This window comes from Podarcis vaucheri, assembly GCF_965113315.1.
Source record: "Podarcis vaucheri genome assembly, chromosome: 8".
Classification (NCBI taxonomy): Eukaryota; Metazoa; Chordata; class Lepidosauria; order Squamata; family Lacertidae; genus Podarcis; species Podarcis vaucheri.
The window spans coordinates 56,356,321-56,381,334 of record NC_138766.1 but is presented as its reverse complement, the minus strand read 5'-3'; the positions used below and the strand labels follow the sequence as shown (position 1 = coordinate 56,381,334).

General features: G+C 41.3%; 1 protein-coding gene across 7 annotated transcripts in view; it reads right to left on the bottom strand.

The window, feature by feature from the left end:
* Positions 1-25,014, bottom strand: part of LYN (LYN proto-oncogene, Src family tyrosine kinase) — a 43,576-nt gene that overhangs the window by 12,854 nt on the left and 5,708 nt on the right. For 2 of the 7 annotated variants that reach the window (XM_082233865.1, XM_082233866.1), the window contains exons 2-9: positions 13,280-13,345; positions 9,970-10,012; positions 9,765-9,870; positions 9,104-9,202; positions 8,903-9,006; positions 6,535-6,684; positions 4,672-4,824; positions 92-274 (exon numbers count right to left, since the gene is read on the bottom strand). In XM_082233865.1, coding sequence (XP_082089991.1) covers positions 92-274; positions 4,672-4,824; positions 6,535-6,684; positions 8,903-9,006; positions 9,104-9,202; positions 9,765-9,870; positions 9,970-10,012; positions 13,280-13,339 — 898 coding nt within the window. In that variant the 5' untranslated portion in view covers positions 13,340-13,345. Of the gene's footprint in view, positions 1-91; positions 275-4,671; positions 4,825-6,534; positions 6,685-8,902; positions 9,007-9,103; positions 9,203-9,764; positions 9,874-9,969; positions 10,013-13,216; positions 13,346-25,014 lie in introns of all 7 variants that reach the window. The other 5 variants (XM_082233863.1, XM_082233864.1, XM_082233860.1 and 2 more) reach the window with 3 other exon arrangements.

The window sequence follows — 25,014 nt, the reverse complement described above, 5'->3', positions numbered from 1 at the left end:
TTGTCGGTTGCCAGTGCCTGTTGCAATTGTACCATACACCATTTCCTACATGCAAATGGTACTTCTGGTTAATGAATTCAGTAATACCTACCTTTTGCCATGAATTCAGTTATGATATAAATTGGTTCTTCTTTGGTAACTACAGCGTAGAGTCTGACCAGCCTGTCATGCTGAAGTGATTTCATAAGGTTGGCCTCTTCCATAAATGCCTGCGCAGACATGGTGCCTGGCTTCAGAGTTTTCACTGCTACTTTGGTATTGTTATTGTAGTAACCTAGAACAAAAGGGATAGTTATAGGAGAAGAGACATCCAGAGCACTGAATGTGGTGGTCAGATGTCTTGCCATGAGAGATCTTTAACAATAAATTTATAAATGATGTATTTACAAGCAGGCACCAACAAATGCTACTACAGTCGTACCTTGAAAGACCTACACTGGCTCCCAGTACGTCTCTGAGCACAATTCAAAGTGTTGGTGCTGACCTTTAAAGCCCTAAATGGCCTCGGCCCAATATACCTGAAGGAGCGTCTCCACCCCAATTTTCCTGCACTCAAGCAGAAGCCGCGTTGGACATTCAGCTTCCAAAGAACATTCGCAAAGCGGAGCACTCACTTACAGGTTTGCAACATTCGGGAGCCAAAATGTTCAACTCACAAGCCGTTCTGGATCCAAGGTACAACTTATTGGCCTAGAAAACTGTACTTCAGTCTTTGCCAACCTGATGCCTTCCAGATGTTTTGGACTACAAGTCCCACCAGCCACTGAGTACCAGGTTGAAGAAGGCTGAATACTGTATGTACAGAATAGCAGCCTGACACACATGACCTCATTTTTCCATTTCCCCCACCGCCCATTTACTTCAATAATATTTTGTAAAAAAATAAATACACAAATACATTTTGATGGCAAGAATTAAACTTTGAGATTTAATCCTGTCAATGAAGAATGCAGACCACGGCAGAAGTGGGAGAAATATTTTCACAGTCATTAACCAATATAAACTAGATGGTTGCCAACTTCCTGCAAGCTTAATATTCTGTGATGATTTGACACTGCAGAAGAATGCTGCTACAAAGCTGCTACAAAGAAGAGGACTTCAAATCCCAATGTTTTCATGGTGGACATAATATGGGTTGACATGTGTCAGGAGGCCTCCGTTGGCTGTTTCCCCAATGAGTGCTCACCGTGTACCTGCAAAAACATGTATCTCCTTTTCAAGTGGGATTCTTTCCCAAGGGAGCCTTGCCTATCACTTAGTCTGATGTCATCTGTGCACCAAAGACATTTTTATTCTCCTGGGCATTTTCATTTTTAGAGAAGCATGGCCATGTCATCGCCCCTGCTGAGAGATCAGCTGCTTCAACTGTCACCTGGCAGGAGCCATTCCATCAGGCTTCCTTCTCAGCTGGTCATTCTAAAACTGTAACTTTAGGAACTGGTGCATGAACTTGTTTTTCCCCCCTTTCCCTCCACATCCCTTTCTCATTGTGTATAAATGATGTCTTTCAGACTGTAAGCCCCAAAGCATATACCGGCCTATGACCGATCCTGTAAGCTGCTCTGGGAACTTTTTAAGCCAAAAAGCAGGATAAAAGTTCCCTGTCCACGTGGTAAGATGCAGAGGACACATGACAAAATTAGCATTATCTGGCTGATCAGACATATTTAGACAGTACCTTTCCCTAGAGCATATTACTTAGCTTACTTGAGCCTTGTAGAACTCTTTGCTCTTTGAGGACCTTTCAGTCCCCTGCTGCTTCAGGCACACTATGAGAAATGGTGAATAGACCCACATTGCACAACTGATTGGTCTAAAACCGTGCTTCCCAAACATAGGTCTCCAGCTGTTTTTGGACTACAACTCCCATCATCCCTAGCTAAGCAAGACCAGTGGCCAGGGATGATGAGAATTGTAGTCCAAAAACAGCTACAAGAGATCCAAGTTTGGGAAACACTGGTCTAGAATTATGGCAACAGATGACCAGAAACAAATCTTGCCATATTAGGGACTGAAGGTAGACAGCAAGAATTATGCCAAGCTAATGGTGTATATTACACTGGAAAAAGTGTAGGTCTATGAACTATTATACTGTGGATGATAGAATTTGGATCTGAAATATTGCCTATGCTGTTAAAAGGACAGAAGACACAGACTGGGGCGGGGTGTTGATTCCAGTTGATCAACTGAAATCATTTCTCCAATTTCATTGTTAATCTCCTCTTGCAAACAGTTCCATCCCTGTCATTTCCTGTGTCTGTCAAAGTAGGCTCTTGCCCATGGAAGCTCATACCACGATAGAGTTATAAGCCACCATGAAAATATCTGCATCCTGAAACTCAGGATACAAATAAAATAAAGCATAATAAAGTGCCGCACAACACTGCTGGTTTAGTACTATGTACAAACACAACCACTATTCTAAAATATTTTCCTAAAACAAAACAAAACAAAACAAAAACAAAAACAAACATAAACCTTCTCTTATCACACTCCCATTTTCTGTGCACTCACTGTGCTTCCAGAACTGAGTTTTTATCCATGTTCACACAATGTGATCCAAAATGCATATGCACCCAGTAGTTTGTTATAAAATACTACTGTCCAATGTGTTGTTTCTCAAACCAGCTCACATCACTGGAGTTGTTAAGCAATTTCTGGTTCGTCTCCAGCCAAGGTGTGCCCCCTGGTCCATACACAAGCAGAAATAAACAGAACGCTAATGAAGCTATGCCAATGTGAACAGCTAAGGGGAAAGAGCTGGAAAATCCACTGAGGGGAAAACAGTAACTTCACTGCAATGTAATGTGAGAACAGCCTAGTTTTTTACAATTATATTTCTTTTCATTCCTTTGCCATCCTGAAATCATTCTGAAACAAGCAGTGCTAAGTAAACGCAATCCTTGGGAGCTGATGGAACTCTTAGGCCCTCCAGGGAGAAAGGCAACTGGAGCTCTACCAAAGCATGCAGTTTAGTTCCAATCAAAAAAGGTCTGCCATCATGCAAATCAGCTTTTCATACTTGTAGCAGGGAAAGGAAGAATGTAGTCAGGCTTCACAGTGCAGTAATTTTACCCATAACGTAAAAGTAACCCACAGAGGACCAAGCCAAATTTAGACGTCAAAGAGGCTCACATAAACAAGAGGAAACATCTTGAACCAGAAACACTCCCCCTCTACCCTTTGTGAGCACATACGCAGGAACATAACTTCCTGAAATTAGTTCTTTCTTCTGCAGCTGACAGTGCTTCAATAACCCCTGCATATTAGCTTAGTAGGCGAACTGTTTTCATATGGGCTCATTAAACAGCAAATGCCCTGATGATGTCATCCCCAGAAAATGAAGGCACGTTTTCTATTACACTAACAAAGTGGCCAGCCAATATGGTGGGTAGAGAAGGGAGGAACTCATAAAGATGGGATCACCAAAGCATACCAAGGTGCATTACTTAAGGAAGCACAGGCAGTGCAGCTCAAGTGAAATGCTAGTGGGCACCAAGACTCCTTGTGCCAGGGAACAGATTTTGCCCCTGTCCCAACAGTATCCACCAAGTACAACATGGAGCCCAGCTTCATCCTGTCAAATGGGAATCAAGCTAGGGATGCAGTTACTATTCGTGCACTCCCTGGTGCAACTCTGTCTGTCCCCACAACATTGGATATGTGCCTAGGAAACAACAGATGAAAAGGCTACTTTTCTGCTTCCAGCTTCTGTCCATTGAGCACTCCCATCACTATGGTGGACAGGAGCCTGGAGAAAGAGCAACAGCAGATGTCATTGTTCATGCAAATAATTATTTGCTCTTCAAATGGTCAATTCACATTTTGGTTTACAGCAAAATCGAAAGCATGTTCGACCATTTGGATATTATCCCTACCCACAGTTTATCTGATGATATCACACTTTTTCTGTCCCACAGTGTGGGATTCACAAAACATTTAACAACAATAATTTAATGCACATTTTAAACCAGAAATGGCTAAATTATGGCACACCAAATGTTGTTGGACTCCAACTCCCATCACTCAAGTCTGCATGGTCAACAGTCAGGGATGATGAAAGTTGCAATGAGTTAGTATGACATTAGAATTGAGCTTCAAACTAAGGCACAGTGTGGATCACCTTCTGTAGCATTTGTAGGCTCCAACACAGCCAGCTAAAGCTAAAACTGAAAAATCAATGCTGATTGCAACACTATATATACACTAAGTAGTATTACTCTTGCCTCTGACAAATAAGCTAACTTCAGGGTCTGGTCCTTGATTACATCATTCTGTCAGGGCAAGCATTTCTGCTTGACAGAAGGAATTATTTCCCTTTCCCTTGTGTGCTGTTCTGGGGTTCTACTGACACCTCCCAGAGCCAAAATGCGGGGGTACATGGGGGGAAAGCCTGATGCACTAGTGGGACTCGTGCAGTTTAGTTGAATTCAGCACAGAATTTCCTCAGAGTGGGGAAGGGGAATAAATCTTTACGAGCATGCACACATATGGCGCTTCCCCATTCTAGGAGTTCAAACAAAATGGGGCATTTTTACAAATGAATGAGCCTAGTTCATTTCTTATGTTGCATCACTGAACATGAACATAGTTAACAACCTAGCATGTCAGTACTGTGGTGTCACACATGTTGCTAAATATCTGAATTATCTACATATTCAAATATCATACCCATCCAGACTTCTCCAAATTGACCGGCTCCAAGCTTTTTTACTAATTTGATTGAGTCCCGCGGAATCTCCCAGGCATCTTTATCCCACGGTTTCTGTGGTTTGGGACTGAGGCATGCCTTCTCCAACTTTCTGCATAATCCATCTGGCTGCTCTGTTTAAGAGACAAACATCCTTACATTTGTACCTTAAGCAACACCAAAGTGCATAACAAAGGACAACATACATGTAGAGATTTAGTTTTTCTTTTAAATCCTGCTTGCAAGAATTTTTTGAAAACCCGACAGGAACAAAACTACCGTATTTTTCGCTCTATAAGACGCACCAGACCACAAGACGCACCTAGTTTTTGGAGGAGGAAAACAAGGAAAAAAATATTCTGAATCTCAGAAGCCAGAACAGCAAGAGGGATTGCTGCACAGTGAAAGCAGCAATCCCTCTTGCTGTTCTGGCTTCTGGGATAGCTGCGCAGCCTGCATTCGCTCCATAAGACGCACACACATTTCCCCTTACTTTTTAGGAGGGAAAAAGTGAGTCTTATAGAGCAAAAAATACGGTATTTTCTTCGTTGCTGGTAACCAACACAACATGTGCCATAGGTTCTGCTGCACTGGATTTTTCCCTCTGACCTTGACGCAACATGGTGTAGTAGTTCAGATACATGCAACTGGGACAAAATATTCTCTCACTTTGGTATGTGGCAGCCTTCCACAACTTGGGTCCTCCAGATGTTTCGGACTAGAATTCCAATCAACCACAGAAAGCATGGCTAGTGGTCTGAGTTGCAGTGTGGAGGGCACCATGTTGAGGAAGGCTGGTATATGGCAACTGGTGGGAGGCATACCCTTCATGATTCTCAGTTTTAAATGCCTATTTGCCTCCTTTTGCCATGAACAGAAGGATAACTTTAACTACACCAGTAGATGCTGCAGTTTGCATCTTACATGGATTGCTGACAACTATCAACAGTTGATAGATTTTAGTCAGATATGTGTCCTATGAAAACCTATTTTGGTCACTGGGGTAAGTAAATATTGTTTAGGCTTCTGAATATAGAGCATGCCAAGATCCCAGGAATTCATAGATTAAGTGTCATTCTTTTTGTTTTAATGAGTTTGCTTTATATATGTGTTGTTGTAACCCACCCAGAACTCTTAGGACAAATGGTGGGATCTAAATTAAAAGGAATTTCTTAAGTATAGCTGTCACCTGTTTTAACCTCAGAAAATACACTCATATGAAGTGAAGGCTCATAGTTTTAAACCAAGGATCATTATTTTGCCAAATGCCATATATTAAAAGTCTTGCCCTGAAGTATTTAAGATCTGCAATCAGATTGAGTATGGTTTTCCCAGTTGATGAAAACAGCTTCATGGGTTGTTGTTGTTTTTCAGCAAACTTCTGTATAATGCATTACTATGCATGAGCTACATGTTCTTTTTAAATGTCACTCGTGGTTTTACTTTCCCACATCAAATATGTTCACAAGATTGCCACCGTGTTGGCACACAATAATTACAATGCCGATAACTTCTCAGCTTATCACTATGTCCATACTAGTGTTTAAATATTGCTTATACTCAGCAAGCAAAGTGTTCCCATTTACACTGAGCTGATATTTCTCATACAATCAACTCGGTTTCAGGCTGATGTAAAATCCTGTGATCAAAGCTGACATACTTTTAGTTCCCACCCTTGAGAGAGTTGTGTAGAACTTTCATCAATGTCCACCTTTACACAATCTGCACTATAAGTTAGAATGCATTTGACTTGACTGATCTGAAATACAGCAATAGTTTTTCTTATATAATTATTTGATAACAACTTGCATTTTAATAATAGTCCAGTAAAGGTACTGGCTTACTTTGGTAATGTTTGATCATGTCACTGATACAGGGGAAAGTAATTCTTGGAGAGATGTAATATCCTCCATTGTCTAGACTTCTGATTTTGTAGTGCTTGACGACATCACCATGTTGTCTGTCATAGTCCCTCATGGACAGAGAGTAGCTACCTGTATACAAAAAAAAGAAAAATAATAATCATAACCACAGGTTAAATCGGACTTAGAACTAGCCACATCAAATCTGAGTTTTGCTCTCATGTTGCTGTATTATCAGAATCCAACAAATTGTGGTTAATCATAACTATGATCTGTATGAAACAAGCCTGGTTCAAACTGGTTGAAGTGAAGTTGAAAGTGAAATATTCTGACCTTCTCCTTGCGGATGTCTTGGAGGAGAGGGGAAAGGGGAAGCACAGGGGTGGATAGCCTCATTCTCATCACAATAAACCACTGGTTATGACAAACCATTGTTTACCATGGCATCTGGATGCAGCCACTGTGTCAGTGCCAGATTGCTCCATATTGCAATATTGCAGGTTGTTGTTGTTGTTTAGTCGTTTAGTCGTGTCCGACTCTTCGTGACCCCATGGACCAGAGCACGCCAGGCACTTCTGTCCTCCACTGCCTCCCGCAGTTTGATCAAACTCATGCTGGTAGCTTCAAGAACACCATCCAACCATCTCATTCTCTGTCGTCCCCTTCTCCTTGTGCCCTCCATCTTTCCCAACATCAGGGTCTTTTCCAGGGAGTCTTCTCTTCTCATGAGGTGGCCAAAGTATTGGAGCCTCAGCTTCACAATATTGCAGGTACTGGTCACATTAACATTGTAATATATCTGGCTGTATGAGTATTGAATTGGGCACTCCATAAATGATTCAACAAGGTTTTGATGTGAAAACAGGGTCTAGATAAGACCAGAACAAGTCTCTTTGACCGTGTTTGTACTTTTTTATACTATGCTATAAAGTCTAAATTTGCCCCCGTGCAAACACATAGATCCATGTTAGTATATGATCCCTTCACCAGGGCCCAATGTCTCATCAATATTTGTACAAGAGTTTCTCCCATAGCTATTCTCTATTTACAAAGGCTACACAGGCATCATATCCCAGTTTCTGCATATATCTAAGAATAACACAAAAACAAAAATGGATTTGGATATACAAAATCAAGATTTGAATTGGAGTTATTAAATAACAAAGTTAAAATATTATCTAAAATGTATAAATTACTGTTGGGATGGCATTTGAAAGATGAGGAAGTTAAATAGGTTATGATTCATTGGGCCAAAGATATTGGTCATAATATACAAATAGAGCATTGTGAAAAATTATGGAAAGTGGGAATAAAATTTACTGCTTGCAGTGCATTGAAAGAAAACATTATGAAAATGATATACAGGTAGTATATAACACCAGTGAAGTTAGCTAAAATGTACAAAACAGATAACAAATGTTGGAAATGTAAAGAAAATGAGGGTACTTTTTACCATATGTGGTGGGAAATGATTTATAATGAATTGGGGGAAAAATGTTGAAATATACATTTGTTAAAAAACTAGAAGCCCTTCTACTGGGTATTGTGGGTACAGAAATTCATATGAATGATAAAAAAATGTTTTTATACGCGATAACTGCAGCAAGGATATTGTTAGCCCAAAGATGGAAGCAAGAAGAAATGCCAACTAAAGAAGAGTGGCAAGAGAAATTGATGAACTATGCTGAGATGGCAAGATTAATCGGGAAAATTTGGAACCAGGAGGACCAGACTTTCCTAAAGGAATGGAAGAAGATTTCGACGTATTTGGAAAGCAACTGTAACCAATTGACATCGCTTGTAGGGTTAAAAGAACTTTTGTAAGGAGTAATATATAAATTATTGTGAAAAGAATTAAGAATAGGTAATAAGATTTGAATTTATAGCAATAAATGTAGTAACAAAATGCATAATTAGAAAGGATTTTAGAAAACCATCAGTTGAGGTTGAAGGAAGTCTTAGGCTGTGATAGCCAAAGATTTTGAAATGATGTTTAAAAGGATGATATGCTGGAAAATATGTGTAAAAACCAATAAAATTTATATATATAGAAAAAGAATAACACGGCTTAAGGCAAATACTTGGTCTATAGCTATCTTCCCTCTTTGTCTGCCCGTTCCTCTGTAATAATTTGGTGCTATTAGCCACATTTATCAGGCTAATAGATTTTTTTTAGTAATGGGGGCGAAGCTAAATGTAAATTGAAAATGCTATCATCATTCTTTGGTGACAGATAATTAGTAAATTCACTCATACATAAACAGAAAAGAGAACTTACTGGAAAAATCTGAGCTCATCAAGGCAGAAGGCTGAGTTTCCTTTTAATTCAAATGAAATACAGAAAGCTCACCTTTCAATGTTTCACTCTCTCTGATAAGGAATGATCCAGGAGCATTCCCAGGTGCTAGAAGCTGCCTTTCTGCATCTTTCCTGGTTATGTCTTTAAAGAACCATCTGTAAAGTATCATGGGGGAAAAGTTACACCTTCTTTGTCTTTCTCAAGTGCACAGCGCAAAGTAGAAAATCAAGTATTTACAATATATGAACCTACTCTTCTGTTTCTAAGGTGTTAACTTTTGCGACATAGTTGCTTGGGATAAAGCCTTCTCTCTTGGTCAAAAGGGACTTGGCTCTCCACCATTCTCCATGTCTAAGAAAAAGAAAAGAATCTTTTGTAAAGAGGTACTGATCATCTTCAGTGCCATCCAAAAAGGCTTAGACTTCACCGGAGGGAGAAATATGTTGCTTTCCACCAGACATTTCTGGAATCAACTCCTCCAAGAACATGCCCATATTGCTGAAGGCTGCAAGTTGAATTCTAGATCATGCAATTATAAAAATAAATTTCCGATGATTCAGAGCAGAGAAATACAAGGAGGCTCAGCCCATTCTGCTGTGCATCAACTTGTCCGCATTTTGATTAGTATTTTCTGGAGAGGCAGTTATATTAGTCTGTTGGAGCAAAAACTAACACAAGTCTTAAGATAGGGTGCCACAAAACTCTCCGCTGCTAGTCAGACTAACCCCAATAAGTAGTTTGACATTTTTATCCAGGCATGCATTTGGGGTTTGGGACAAACATGGAACTTCCAAATAGAAAGCTTGTGTACATATGTATAAGTAACTAGCATAATGCTAGTTATTAGGTGGCAACACACACATAAACGTGATCTAGGAGCAACAAACAGAGCGGTGACTATTTCGATACTTACTCCTCCAGAATTTTCATTTTTTCTCCTTTTTTGAAGGACAGGTCATCTTCATGAATGCCATCATAAGGATACAAGGCTACCACAAGGTCCTGATGTTCCTTTTCCTCTGCTAATACAGAAATTCAAGCAAGATATTCTTACTCATTTTTCAAGTCTATCAAAACAGCAACTTGTAGTAATAACCAACTGCCTTTTAGAAACATACCTTTTATAAACCTCTGACCTGGCAGAAGGATATCATCAGTTGCCTTGAAAAACAACAAGAAGAAGAGTTTAAAAATTGTTTTATAACACTATCATATTTATATAAATGCACACTTATAAAATTAGAACATGTTTAAAACATAACTATACTATTTTTTTAATGATGACTCACTCTGTTATCTCTGGCAGCTTTTAGATATAATTTATAGCGTCTACACTGAGATTCTTAGGAGACAAAGTGTAACGGTTTACACGCCTTTAGCAGTCAACACCTTTGCAGCTTACAGGAGAAGCAGCACATGTTCTGAAATACAGCTAATTGGGAAACTGCTCTATGTTTATCGAGGGACAAGTGCTTTATTAATATGCCTAATCCAGAGTTGCTTCTTGAAAGGGGTGACTTGCAGCCTGATCCTATTTGTGCTTAGAATCAAGTTCCACTATGCTGAATGGGACTCCCTTGCAGACAGCTGCTCACAGGATTCTAGATTGTCTGAAACCAGCCTTTGGGCAACCTAGCAGCAGTTAGACCATTAACTGTTGAAAAAGACTTTTTGCAAGCATGGAACAAAAACTGAATACAGTGGTACCTCTAGTTACGAACTTAATTCGTTTCAGAGGTCTGTTCTTAACCTGAAACTGTTCTTAACTAGAGGTGTGCTTTCGCTAATGGGGCCACTTGCTGCTGTTGCGCAACCGGCACACAATTTCCGTTCTCATCCTGGGGCAAAGTTCTCAACTCGAGGTAACTCTTCCAGGTTAGCGGAGTTTGTAACCTGAGGCGTTTGTAACTCAAGGTACCACTGTATTTTGAAAGTATGCTGATGCTTAATAAATGCTTGAGAGGGTTTTTTTTAAAAAAAAAACAAACAGCTGCACAAAAGGACACAAAACTGCTTTTACTTTTAAAACAACCCCTTTCATAAATTTAAGATAGAAAATTGCTAGTTAATTTTCCAATGGTCTACAAAAAGTGGTGGATAAATTTCTGATGGGCCTTCTGCTAGGTCAGTGATTCTGTGGGCTTACCTAACAGAGGGCTGCAGTAGTGCTCCAATAAGAACCTGGCACTGGGTCAGGGGGAACCACTGTTTAAATTTCCTAAAATGACCCTGATGTACCATCATTCTGGAGAACAGTGGGAAATTAAAAGGGACAAGGTCCTCAGATAAGCTGCCCAGTGTTCACTGGAAAGCACTAACACTTTTATTTAAATAATAATAAAAAAATTGTCCAGTAGCAGCTTATAGACCAACTAAGTTTGTTCTGGTATAAGCTTTCGTTTGCATGCACACTTCTTCAGATACACAGTGTGCATGCACACGAAAGCTTATACCAGAACAAACTTAGTTGGTCTATGAGGTGTTACTAGATAATTTGTTATTTTTATATTTTTATTTTGACTGTGTCAGACCAACACAGCTACCTACTTTTATTTAATTATTTTTTTAAGGAAGAGACCAGGGCAGGTGTCAACAGTGAGTCCAGCCATGGAAGTGGGGCTCCAATAGCTGCCTAAAGATACCATGCACTGACTCCAGGCCTGTCAGGAAGAAAGATCCTCTGTTAATGTCAGTGGATCTATGGTTGTAACTCCATCACTCAAGATTCAGTTTATAGTCAGATGTATATGAGCAGCTATAGCATGTCCTTGGAGCACAGCTTGCTCACAGAGATGTAACTGTGAAGCAAGATGCATATAGATCCAGTCACATAGAATCCTGTGCCTCTGGCAACTGAAAAAAAAAATGTTCCTGCTATTTCAGAAAAATGTACCAGGCGCTCATACTTGTATGTTTTAGTATTTCTCCATGTGATTATGGGTGTGCACAAAATCTTCTTAACAGACACAGAGCCTCTTTTATAGACACAAGTTCTCTGGGCTCATAAAGCACAATGTGCCTTTGAAACAGTGATGCCTTGGAAGCATTTAAGATATGTTGCTCAATCATTTTTGCGACTTTCTTTAAAAAGGAGTAGGCAGCATGGCACTCAAGTGATGCTGCTGGGTTACAGCTCCCATCATCCCTGTCCATTCATCATGCTGTCTGCGATTGATTCCAAAACAACTGGAAGGGACCACACTGGCTCCCTATGGCATACAGCAAGGGGAAGAGGGTCTCAAAGCAGTTTTGGGTGTTAGTTTCTGTGCTGCAGCCACCTCTGTATTCTTCTTTATTAAAACTTGTTTGTTTGTTTAAAGAACAACCCCTCAGTGCATCTCCATCTCTGCTTTGTTCACACCTATGCCATTGTTTAAAACATATATTTTTCCTTTCAGTGTTATTCCCTTCTCACTGTACTCAATGTCTCTCTCTTCCATTCCTCATCTGAGAGAGATAAAGGGTGATGAACCCTCAAATACTCCATAGTACACAATGTATAATACTTCTGGTACTCTGTGTTGCCTTAAGTTTCAGATTCATCTGCAGTAATTTAGAATATGTATCTTATTAACAAGCAAACATCTATATATTTAAAACATCCATCAACTGAACTGAACTTTCTATAACTGAACAAGCTAACTGACAGGCTTGTTCTTAAGATTCTAGTTATCTTACAGATACAGTAACATATACCATCATGGAGTGTGTGCACAAAGGGGGTTGAAAAATAGGAGAGAGGATGAAGTGTGGAAATGGTGGTTTGTGTGCAAGGGACAGTTGAAGAAAGAGAGGGAGGAGGAGGAGGCAAGGAAAAGGCGAGAATGGTGTTTGTGTGCAAAGTTGGCTGAAGAATATGATAGAAAGGAGAAAATGTGGGGCATGATTTGTGTACAAGGGAGAGTTGAGAAAAGGAAAGGGGAGAGGAAAAAAGGCAGTTGCAAAAAAGGGCATATGAGGCATGGGAATGGGGTTAAAGATGAAAGCAGGGGCATGAAAGGGTTTGCAGAAAGGTGGTTAGATGGTGCAATATGTAGATGTAATATGTGGGAGGAGGAAGACATAGGAGGTTACCATGGGGGTGCTTTGTGTGCAACAGGAGATGCCTAAAAGAAGTGGAGAGGGATTGACATGAGCATGAAGGTGAAAATAGGGAGTTGTACAATGGAAGTGGCTTCAGAAATGAGGTTGCGAAGGTGGAAAGCAAGCTTGCATAGGGTGGGAAGGGGAAGCTCTGTGGGGGCTGGAGGCTGGCGAATGGTGCGAGCAGTGAGGCAGTCCCTAGTTTTAAATAAAAATTTAAATTATGCCAGTCGTGCTGTGATCTCACTCTTGGGAATTCTTCCCTGAAACTAATCTACTTACTGGCCTTTGCTGTTTATTGGACGTTGGATCTCTCACATAAATAGTTCGTTCAGATTTACGTACTGGTTCAGTCTTCACATCTCCCTGCAGATTGTCTTTTCGTTTGGATTTTATACATCCCATATTTTCCTGTTGGAATAAATAAGAATTAAGCAAAAATCTATGTTGTCTAGGTTATGTAGCAAAAATCTTCCAAGGCCTTTCTCTCAATCTCTCTTCTATCAGGGCTGCAGCAATTATCTAGAAAGGATGGGGATTTCTTCTGTTCTTTGGTTCCGGAATCTGCTCCCCAAACAAGTTCACTATGTTGTAGTGGCTGGCAAGGAACGCTTTCATTTGCTGGACCATTTAAACTGATCTGGTATGAACAAATCTTACATTTGTTTAATGAGTTTATCTGCCACTTTGTTTCTTTGTTTAAAAGCATTTCTTAAACCAGCAGTGTTTAAAAACCTTGATGCAGTATATTATGCCATTTTGTTTTTCGTTGTATTGGTCTTATGTTCTATGTCGTCTTCATCATATCAGATTTGAGGGCAGCACAAGATAGAATGAATACATAAAATTGTTCCCACACTAAGATATATTGCACAACTTCTAGAAATTGGGCGTACATATCTTCAGATTGTTGATTTTGACCAACTGGATTTAAAGAGGAGGATAAAGGACTGAGCTTAAACAATTCTTACCATGAGCCAAGTTTCTCTCTCTGTATGTATGAATGTATATAGATAAGTGCATATTTACCTAAGATAGGATTGTATTCCTTCACAAGAAAAAGAAAAGCAATATATGTTAATGTTGTTTTTAAAGGAAATAAATGATTTTAGAAAGAAAGACTTCTGCAAGGATTTCGCTTTACTTTTTTTTTAAAAAAGGCTAAAATGCTGACTCATCTTGGACAGTTCAGACATAAATACAAACTGAGCTATTAATGGCCTTATCTCTAACACAATAAGTGTTTCCTATTTCCTCTTACATGCTGGTTTATCTACAAATTACAGGGGGGGAACCTTCCTATGCACTGGCTGACAAGTTTTCTAGGCCATTTTGCAGTAAAGTCTATTAAAATTCTGAAATGAGGACATGATACAGCTAGGGTTATTTCTGCTGTGTAACATTTATTTCTGCCAGGTACAAAGTTTGCCAGAGAAATTACGTTCCAATGCTGATCTGGAATGAACCAAGTTGGCAAAACTTGGTGGTAAGCAACAGTACACCAGTTTCTTTTTTTAAAAAACCCATATTTTTCATTAAAGATTTATTGGTCTACAAAAGTATGTGCAATGTCTCTTTTTTCAAGTTACATTTTCTACAGATCAGTTTCATTTGTTGAGACATTAGTGTTACCTTAGGAAGAAAAGGGCGAAAGAGGTGGAGGGGGGCATGGTGAGTGGGGGGGGGGTAGGATGGCGATGTTTCTATTCTACTTAATGTATGTGTGGGGTTTTGTGTCAGCATCGCTTGTGCGGGTTCTCTTTGTGCGGGAGTGAGAGAGGTTGGGGTCGGCCTAGAGTGTGGTTGTTTGTTTCTGATTGGCTGTGGTGACAGTGCACCAGTTTCCAGCACAGAGTTTATTTGCTCACAAAATCTGCTTATTCTTACATAAATGAGCCCCACCAATGAAATTCAAGGAGGAAATACCGTATTTTTCACTCTATAAGACGCACCAGACCACAAGACGCACCTAGTTTTTGGAAGAGGAAAACAATTAAAAAAAATATTCTGAATCTCAGAAGCCAGAACAGCAAGAGGGATCACTGCGCAGTGAAAGCAGCCATCCCTCTTGCTGTTCTGGCTTCTGGGATAGCTGCGCAGCCTGCATTCACTCCATAAGACGCACACACATTTCCCCTTACTTTTTAGGAGTGAAAATGTGAGTCTTATAGAGCAAAGAATACGGTACTTCAAATCTGAAGCAGCTGTAGGAGAAAGCTGAAAACTTGGAAGTTGTAAGCAGGAGGCTACACATGGAGTAACCAAAATTAATTATCCACCCCAAATTAAGCTCAAAGGTGTATTTCCATCTCCACTCACCCCTCAAGACTTTTACAACTGGAAGACTTTGAGGCATCTACATCATGGAGTGCTTTGTCTCCCTTTTCGTATGAAGAAGAGTTCTATAAACTAAAAAGCTCACACACTAATTTGTGAAATTTTAGTTGGTTGCACTAAAAAGTATTCCCCTTTTGTCAATGGGTAGGAGCCAATGTGTCAGAACCAAGACTACAGATGTCTGAGAGAACGATGCTTTCAATGGTATTCCCATGTTGAATTATCCCCCTTTTTCTTGCAATGTACAGGGTCACTTACCCTGGGCAGTGACATTTTTATTTAATAATGAGAATATATTTATATTACTTTTTGGGGCTTACAATACATTTCTTTTTTACTGCTCACCTAAAAACCAGTAGGGATGGGGCTAATGAGATCAGTAACCAGGGACTGCTGCAGAGAAGGCCCTGCTTCATGTTCCCACCAACCAAACATATTTAGCTAAAAAGCAGGTCTCTGAATATTAATGTAGCCTACAAGCAACCCATAAAGGGAGTAAGTAGTCTTTCAGATATCCTGTCAAAATCACAAGAATCCCACTGAATCTTTCACTGATCTGTATGCAGCTGTAAAAATGACCACTTCCTAATCCTCAGTTTCAGAGACAAGTGTGAATTTGTAACATCAATAATTTCTGTTCCTCTTCTCTTGTAGTTTCTTAGGGGGTGGAAGCCATTAAATACAACTTAATGAAGTGTGGAGGATGGAAAAATACTCAGTATATAAGTGTGATGATTTCACATTGGAGTTTGCACTAATAAGGAAGGGTTGTCATTTACTGTTCATTTTTAACAGATCATTGGACTGAACAATTCTGTGAAAAGGGGAATATGTTGGGGGGTTTTTTAAGTGAAACAGAAAGTGGAATAGGAAAAATATTTCAACCATGATCCAGAAATAGATGTTTCAGGAGTCTGTCACGTCTATATGCGTAATTAAATGATATAATTCCTGTGCTAAGCCACAAAGTGGTAGGTCAACATGGCAAGTGTTCTCTCATCAGATACTGAACAGGCTTATGCTGTAGGTTATGTTATCACCAAAGTTGATCATGCATTTCATAAGAAGACACGAAGCTGCCTTATAGCAAGTCAAGCTGTAGGACCAGGTACTGAGACCACTGGTGACTAGCCACGGTTCTCCAGGATTTCAGACAGGAGTCCTTTACCAGCCCATTAATACTGTAGCCCATTAATACTACTGTAGTTTGAGTTTCACAACTTGAAAAGGCATCTGACGTTTTTTGTCTGGGTGGAAGATGGTGGGGGAATAGGCTCTAAAGGCCTGTGGCTCCTAAAAGCTGTGTACTTCCCTATTTCAAGAACTAACATTTTTTGTGTCATTTCCCTTTATGACTGACTCCCTTCCCTAAAGGCATAGTTAGCGAGCACTAATTATCCTCTTGCAATAGCAAAGATTGCAACAAATGCATGGTGTACTTGCATGCACCACTTAACTGCCTGCGTAACCAATTGACCCTCTCAGCAATACACTTCAGCTTATCTGATCTCCTAGCCCAGGGCAAGGGGAGTAATTTGCCCCTGTTTCTTAAAGCCAACAGATCTGTCATCACTCTGCTTCTTTTTTCCAGTGGAGGAATACAGTACGGTGTACTCTGTGTTCAAGTGGGGGTGGGGGTATGAAGCTATCTTTGCACATATGGGCCCCTCCAGCCTGGTGGTTTTTTTTGTGAGTGTATTCTGTAATATGTCATTGAAGTAATAATACAGTAGTGCACTAGGGGTGAATTTATACCAGATGCTCCACACATAATTCTGCTTTATTAAGTGTTCTAAGGTGCTTTCTCAATACTACATTACTGCTGTCTGGAGGGGCACCTTAGTGCTATACCACAACAAAATATGGACAAAAACAACCCCCCGAAACATTTGTGGTATAGAAAAGCAACTGGATTTCGGCAGGAAGCTATGAGGCATGCACTGTTTGGAGATGAAGAAGTGTGACTTCTCAAAGTGGTTGCAGGGGCCAGTGTTCGAAACTCCCATTGTTCTAGGCGCATTTTAATTAGCACAAGCAGTTTATGAACTCTGGGCACAGCACTGCGCCAAAGATTTCAGATTAAAACTGCAGAGTGGAAGGAAAGGAGGACCTTATTCTGCCCCCACTTCCATCTACTCTCTGAAGACTGAAGAAGAGACCTTCTTAAGAATATCGGGGGGGGGGAGGGGAAGGACTAGACCATGTAAAAAATGAACATAATATTTTAACCACAGTTCATATACTTTCAGCTTCGTATTCTTGTTATAAAAAAAGTGTGCCCAGACATTCCATTGTTGTGCCCATAACCTAGGTTTAATGTGCCATTAAACTTTCATACCTCAGTTTCTAACACTGGAAGAGGCAAACAGTATTGAAAGCAGGAACATCTATAATCACATTATGATCATGAGCACAAATCTTCATGAATGCACAATAAAGAAGACAACTGAATGGGCCCTATCCTAGCAGAACAGTAAGCAAAGCCCGTATTTTTTGCTCCATAACACTCACTTTTTTCCTCCTAGAAAGTAAGGGGAAATGTCTGTGCGTGTTATGGAGCGAATGCCTACGGATGGCGGGGGGAACTGCTGCAGTCGTGAGCAGAGGATCCATGGTTCCCCTTCCTTCCTTCCTTCCTCCCTTCCTTCCTCCCTCTGTGGCTCGCTTTGAAACAGCAAAGCAGGAGAAGAGCCGCTGAGTGGGCAGGAGAGAGGGACAGAAAGCCTGCTTGCTTTAAAGGAGCAAAGCAGGAGAGGAGAGGAGCCGCTTACACGAGTGTAAGCGGCTCCTGTCCGGTTGGCTCCCTCTCTGTCCCTCTCCTCCCCACTCAGCTGGCTAAATAGCAGCAAAGTTTTTCAGCTCGCTAAGCCGGGGAGGAGGGAGAGAAGCAGAGCCTGCTTTCTTTAAAGGAGCAAAGTGGGAGAGGAGAGGAGCCTTCTCCTCTTATACCCCTTTTGCATTATTAACAGTATCCTTCTCCACCCACCCCACGCGTGTCCCTTGTCCCTTGAGTGCTTTTCCTTCCCTCCCCACTTAAAACGTGGTTACAAAGCACGGATCCACATGGATCCTCAGGATTTTTGCATTGGGTCACCCCAAACTCACCATCAGATCACATAGCACGCCCTCACTGTTGCCTGGGGCCGCAGTGGTGTAGAAACGTGGTTACAAAGCATGGATCCACATGGATCCTCAGGATTTTTGCATTGGGGTACCCCAAACTCACCGTCAGATCACATGTCTGTGGCCACAGCATGAACCACAAAAATCATACATCCACTTTCTTTTAGAATTTTTTCCCCTTGTTTTCCTCCTCTAAAAGCTATGTGCGTGTTATGGTCGGGTGCGTGTTATAGAGCGAAAAATACGGTAGGTGCTATACAATGTAGTTCAGGGAAGGGAAATAAAATAAGGCTTAAGAAGAAAACTCTTGGTGGACAAGAAACTGACACCTTCTGTCTGGAGGATTCAGGCAAAGACAGGCCTGATGAAAGAACCCACTCTCATTCAGGTTATTTATTTTGTCAGGAAGTTAGTGTGTGAAACAAACTATGTACCTGAGTAATATGCCAATAATAATAATAAGGCAACTTGTTTTTCTTCTTAGTGCTTTCCTATTTAAAACCATCATTTGGAGGGGATGGGCTTGCAAGTGTTGCATGCATGACAGTTGAGTAAAAGTGATAAGCTTGGTCAACCAGGGCCGGCCCACACATCAGGTGAGGCAAGCGTCTCATGTGGCAGAATCCATAGGGGCCACAGATCACAATGCAGTCTGCCCTTGTTCCTGATGTAGATCTTCACTCACCCCTTATTCCTTGGTGGGGAGGGGGGGACACCATTTTGTGGTTTGCCTCGGGTACCAAAATGTTTTGGGCCAGCCCTGTGGTCAACTGTGAGAAGTGCACTCTCTGGTGCTCCTTGTTTAATTCTTCTCAGGTAGCCTTATAGGTGGGAAGCCTGGGTTAAAAGAGGTGCCTGCTTACTTAGTTGTTCATGTTTTTGTAAATGCTTTCCCACTCTTCCCAGAAATATTTCTTGTGAGCTGCTTATTGCAAAGAAAGGGGGGAAGGCCTTTGACTATCATAGTGTACTTTCTGTTCTTGTACTTGTGCAGGAGTGAAGTGAAAGTTGCTAAAGACTGGAATCTGCAAATGCAGCAAAAGAAACAGATGAGAAACAACTGCATGTGCTGGGTGTGTGCATGGGAGCAACAGGAAGAAAGAGAAAGAGGCAGCAGGCAATGGGGCAAGAGGCTGCTCATGAGACTGTTCATTATTCATTAAATGGAAGTCACAACTAGACATGATGGAGTCTGTCATTCACATGTCTGTCCCACCCATTACATCCCAGCAGTTGGTTGCTCCCCACACTTCTCTTTCGTCCTGCCTTCAACACTGGACCGGAGTCAGGTGTGCATTAATCAAATGATGGAGGGGGCCAGGCGCCACTACAGCTTGTTCCTCCCTCCTTTTCTTTAACCTGCTTGGCTGAGGAGCATGTGGCTGCCCTCACACAGTGGTATACAAATATTTTAATAAATATTGTTCATTCAGTTTCTACCGTTTTCTAAACCCTTTGCTCACTAGCATCACACATCAAGCCAGATGAGAGCCAAAGAGGTTTACGTGCTTCCAAGTTCAACTATAGGCAACCAATGTACATTGGAGGTACGCAAGTAAGTAGCATCATAGGAGATTCACATGTCTGTCTGGGGCAATACCAGATACGCCTGTGGAAACTGTTAGCTACTTCCTGTCTATCTATAGTTGGATGACTTTTGAGCATTGCAATAAACTGTCAATGTCCATGGGGACAACTTCCTGGGACATTCAACAATGAAATAGAGCAGGGGTCAGCAAACTTTTTCAGCACGGGGCCGGTCCACTGTCCCTCAGACCTTGGGGGGGACTATATTTTGGGGAAGAAGAAAAAAGAACGAATTCCTATGCCTCACAAATAACCCAGAGATACATTTTAAATAAAAGGACACATTCCACTCATGTAAAAACATGCTGATTCCCGGATCATCCGCAGGCCGGATTTAGAAGGCAATTGGACTGGATCTGGCCCCCAGGCCTTAGTTTCGTATGAAATAGAGTAATGTAAGGCTGACTTCATGTTCTCTATTACTTAAAGCCTGCATACTTTTTAAACCAATTTAAATTGGTCACAACTGCAGTTACTGCTTTACCAATTCTGCATCCATTAGCTTGGTTGAGCTCAAAATAAAGATTTTTTCACTTCCTCCTTCCCCTTCATGGCAAGGACTTTCACTCCTCATCTGAATCTCCAGCATCTCTCAACCTATGCTTCCCACCTTTGTTTTGCAAATAAATCATTTAAACAGAAAGTCTGAGGTGGAAGAGACTTAGCAAAAAGGCAACTCTTGTAACCTGCAGTTATCAGAGATGAAAATGTATTCTTCTAGGCTCTATATATTGCTAAACTCTATTCAATGGCAACAATTTATTGTTGCATTTCTCTAAAACAAATGTTTTAGCGAAATGCAACAACATAACATTGTTATGGGAAACATGACATGACATCCGAATGTCTGCACACAGTAATAAATCTCAGCGACTAAGAGAAGGCAGGAAGAAAACAGTACAATCTTGTCAAGGGCTGATATAGATTGATCAAGAAACTTCTCAAAGGCAGACTGAGATTCATTGGGGGGGGGGGGAGGCTAATTCCATGTTATGAAAAGGATGAAAAGCAAAACTGCCCAAGGCCTTTCCATAAACATGTAGTGTGACTACACGTGGAATACGAATGACAACTCAGGATAATGTAGAACTAGAAAACGTGAATAAAAAGGCAACCCAAATGATCAGGGGGCTGGGGCAAGTCATCCTACAGGTTCATCCTCATTGTTTTGGGCTTTTTATTTTTTTTGGGGGGGGGAGCAGAGTAAAAAGGGACGTGGTACAGGTGAACATAATTATGGATGGTATGGACAAAATGTGGTAAGTCTCTATGAGGCACAGGATGATGGAACAGATGGGCTTTGGGTGTGATCCTGCAGAGCTCTTCTTAAATTCTTATGGGATTAATAGTCACACAGGAGGGACTATAGCTCAGCACTAGAAGCGTTTAGGTTCAGTTGCCAATATCTCAATTTAAAAATACATATATTGGGTACCAAGCCTGGGGGAAAATAGAATAATATAATAGAGGTACAGTAAGCCCAAGGCAGAGGAGACTTGTGTTTGACTGAAGCTCCTACCCAGTATAAGATTCTTATGTGCTAAGAAAACATTGATGTGCTACCTTCTGTATATCTACAAAGCTATAGGTTCATAAGTATGAGAAGCTGCGTGCCCAAAAGTTACATGTGAACGTAGATTCCATTCAGAAAATCCAATCAATGCACACCTTCCATATGTTTTATTGTACACAGACTAGAAGTCTACACACCTCTTATTTAACTCAGAGGGCTTTCCAAGCTCAACATTTACTCTCTTTTAAAATGTTGTCTAAGTTGCATAGAACCAGAGGGACTTAGGTGTAGTGGTAGTCTGGGAGAGATTTTCTGAATCCACACTCTGCAGGCAAAACCAGAATGCTTAACAAACTTCAGTTCCCATGTGGAAGCCACAGATTCCCCATCCCTGAAACAGGTAGTGGAGTCAGGTGGTTTGGAGTCACGCTTTGAGCCCTATCATTGGAGGTGGGGGGAGCCAAGATATTTGCCTGGTTTTAGAGAATTCTGAATTGGATATCTGCATAAGAGCAGGATTGATGGATGTGAAGTGTATACGATACATAGCCTAAAACATAAAGGTTATTTTAGGGGGGCAGGCTTTTTGTATTTGGAGGGGCAGCACCAAGTTGTCTGTAATTCAATTAGTTAAGTATTTTTATTTATTTATTTGATGGGGGGGAGCTGCCCCGCTGCCTGCACCCCCTGGCTACACCCATGAAATAGCATCTTTAACTACTGTCACAGATTTGACATTTACAAAAACATAACATACTAATACATTAAATCTTCAGATCACCAGAGATGTACATTATGAAAGCTATCAAAGCTTTACTAGAGTAACAGAGCTACTGTGTGAACACACACACACCATAGCAGCCTATGTATCATAGTATCTTTCACTTTTCTTTTAGAATATTCTAAAGGGGTGGGAAACTCCAGTCTGCAGACCAAATTTAGCCCAGCATGGGTCCCAGTTTGGACATGGGTGACTCAACTGCACCAATGAGTTCCCCACAGTTGATCCCTGCAGAAAGCAGGCTTGAGTCACTGGCTATGAGCTAGTGCTGGATCAGCTGCACAACTGAATCCCTCTTGGATAATTTCATCAAGCAGCCAATCCCTGAATAAAACAGGATTGAAGTCACCTCCCTTGAGCTGATATGTGGTAGCTTACAAGCCCTGCCCCACCCGCACCCCAAATTTGAGCCACAATGGTTAGGGGCAGGGCTTTTTTAAGCCAGAACTCCGTTCCAGCATCTCTCAAGTGGGTGCCATTGCCATTATAAGAGAACAAGGTGAGTCCCAGCACGGCTTTTTCTAGAAAAATAGCACTGGGGAAATAAGAATTTGGTAATACCCGATTCCCCAACCCTATTTTAGACTCAAGTTTTAGAGAGCAGTCTTTTTCAATGACTACTAGCTATATCAGGTATGTTCTACCTCCACTGTCAGATGCTTCTGAAGACCAGCTTCTGGATACCACAGAAAGGGAGAGTGTTCTTGTGCCCAGGTCTCCTACTTGCAAGTCCCCACAGGCATCTGGTTGGCCACTGAGAACAGGTTGCTGGACTAGATGGACCATTGGCCTGATCCAGCAGGCATTCCTATGTTCAACCTTGTGCCCTCCAAATGTTTTGAACTACTACTGGAGGATGGAGTCCAGAATGGCCGCAGGCTATTTTAAAGAATAATCTGTAATAGCTAGCATACATTGACAAAGCTGAAGTTGTTCAGAACACCATTCACAGAAGCATAGAGTTGGAAGGGACCCCAAGGGTCATCAAGTTCAATCCCCTGCAATGAAAGAATCTCAACTAAAGCATCCATGGCAGATGACCAACCAACTTCTGCTTTAAGATTTCCAATGAAGGAAAGCCCACCATCTTTCAAGAAAGTCTGTTCCATTGCTCTACATCAGCCTTCCCTACCTAGTCTGGTGTCCCACTGGATGTTTGGACTCCAATTCCATAAGCCCCAGACACAAAAGTCAATGGTCAGGAATGATGCAAGTGATAATCCAGGAACATCAGGAGAACCACAGGTCCCCCACCCTTGCATTTAATTGTTGGTAAGGAAACACAGGTCTGGCAGTAGCACACAGCATCTTTAGGAAGCTACTGGGGTCCCCAGTATGATGATGCCTGCCTTCCCTCTCCCCACTTTCCATGAATATTGCACACTGGCCACCAATGATGGTGGTTGATGGCCACCAATTTGCTTTTTCCAGTGTGCAAGCTATCATATCAATACATGACGTGGGGGGGGGGTGGGAAGTGGGGAAGAGTGTTGTACAAACTTTGAGCAGCAGAACAAACAACTCAAAACCTGTGGAAACAAAAACTAACAACACCCCCGCAAGACAGCAGCTTGTTAAAAACGTTGCATGCTGAGGACGTCTGCACATTAGCTATGCATGCATGCCACCAGTCAACAGCACCATAGCAGCACACCCATCTCACACACAGCGCACAACTATGCTCCCAGAAATAAAGGTGAGCGTGTGTCCTTCTTTACAAGTGACAACCCTTTATCTGAAGGGCGGGCAAAAAACACAGCCCTCTATGTGAAGGACCAAGTCCAGTTTAAAGATAAAGAACATTAAGAAGGGAAAGCAGAATCCTTAATAATAATAATAATAATAATAATAATAATAATAATAATAATTTTATTATTAAAGATTTTCTTGGTTTACAAAAGTACATGCCTTGTCTCATTTTTCAGGTTGTACAGTTCAGGTTTTCTAAAGGTCAGTTACATTTGTTATGAGACATTAGTGTAGAGTACAGTATAAGGTCAAGAAGAATGGGGGGAGGGGTGGTGGTGAAATTTATATTTCTTTACAGTGTGCGTGTAGGGTTTTGTGTCGGCGTCAACTGGATAGGTTCTCTTTCTCAGAATTCTCAAAGTTGACCTCCAACAGCACCTGGACTGAGCAGGCACAAAGGTCACCTGGTTATAGCCGTCTCCGCTGTGTTGAGATCTATTTCTGTTAGCTAGTATTTCTAAGTTGCCACCCAACCAGGAACAGAAAACTCAGCTTCCTCCACCAGAGGCCCCAGCAGGCAGAAGGCATATACAGGTAGAACCCAGAAGCTTCTCAGGAAAAGGGTTCAATTCCTGTTTTGGTGCCAGTGATTCCACACAGTAAACACTAACAATACTAAATGGAACATGCTGGGTGCCTGTGGGAGGAGAACTAGCTTTTTGCAAAGTAAAGGGAAGGAAGCCATTTGTACAAGAATGAAGTCTTCAGCAACATGGTTGCTGGAGGCAGGAGAGAAAGGTAAGCAATGGGTAATAAGAGGTTTGGGCTCAATATGTACCCTATGGAGATAAACTTGTGGCCTCCACAAAACCTACTTTTTGGGGAACCTACTGGAAACAAGCTTGGAGTTGAAGCCAGGCCTCCCACAGTAGAGAACAATACCATAATCACAGTCACAGGAGCAGACCAGAGAATGAACTCTCATAGAGCCTCTTTGGGGGGCCAGGCCTACAACATAGCATCTCCCCCCCCCACACACACTTTATCCAC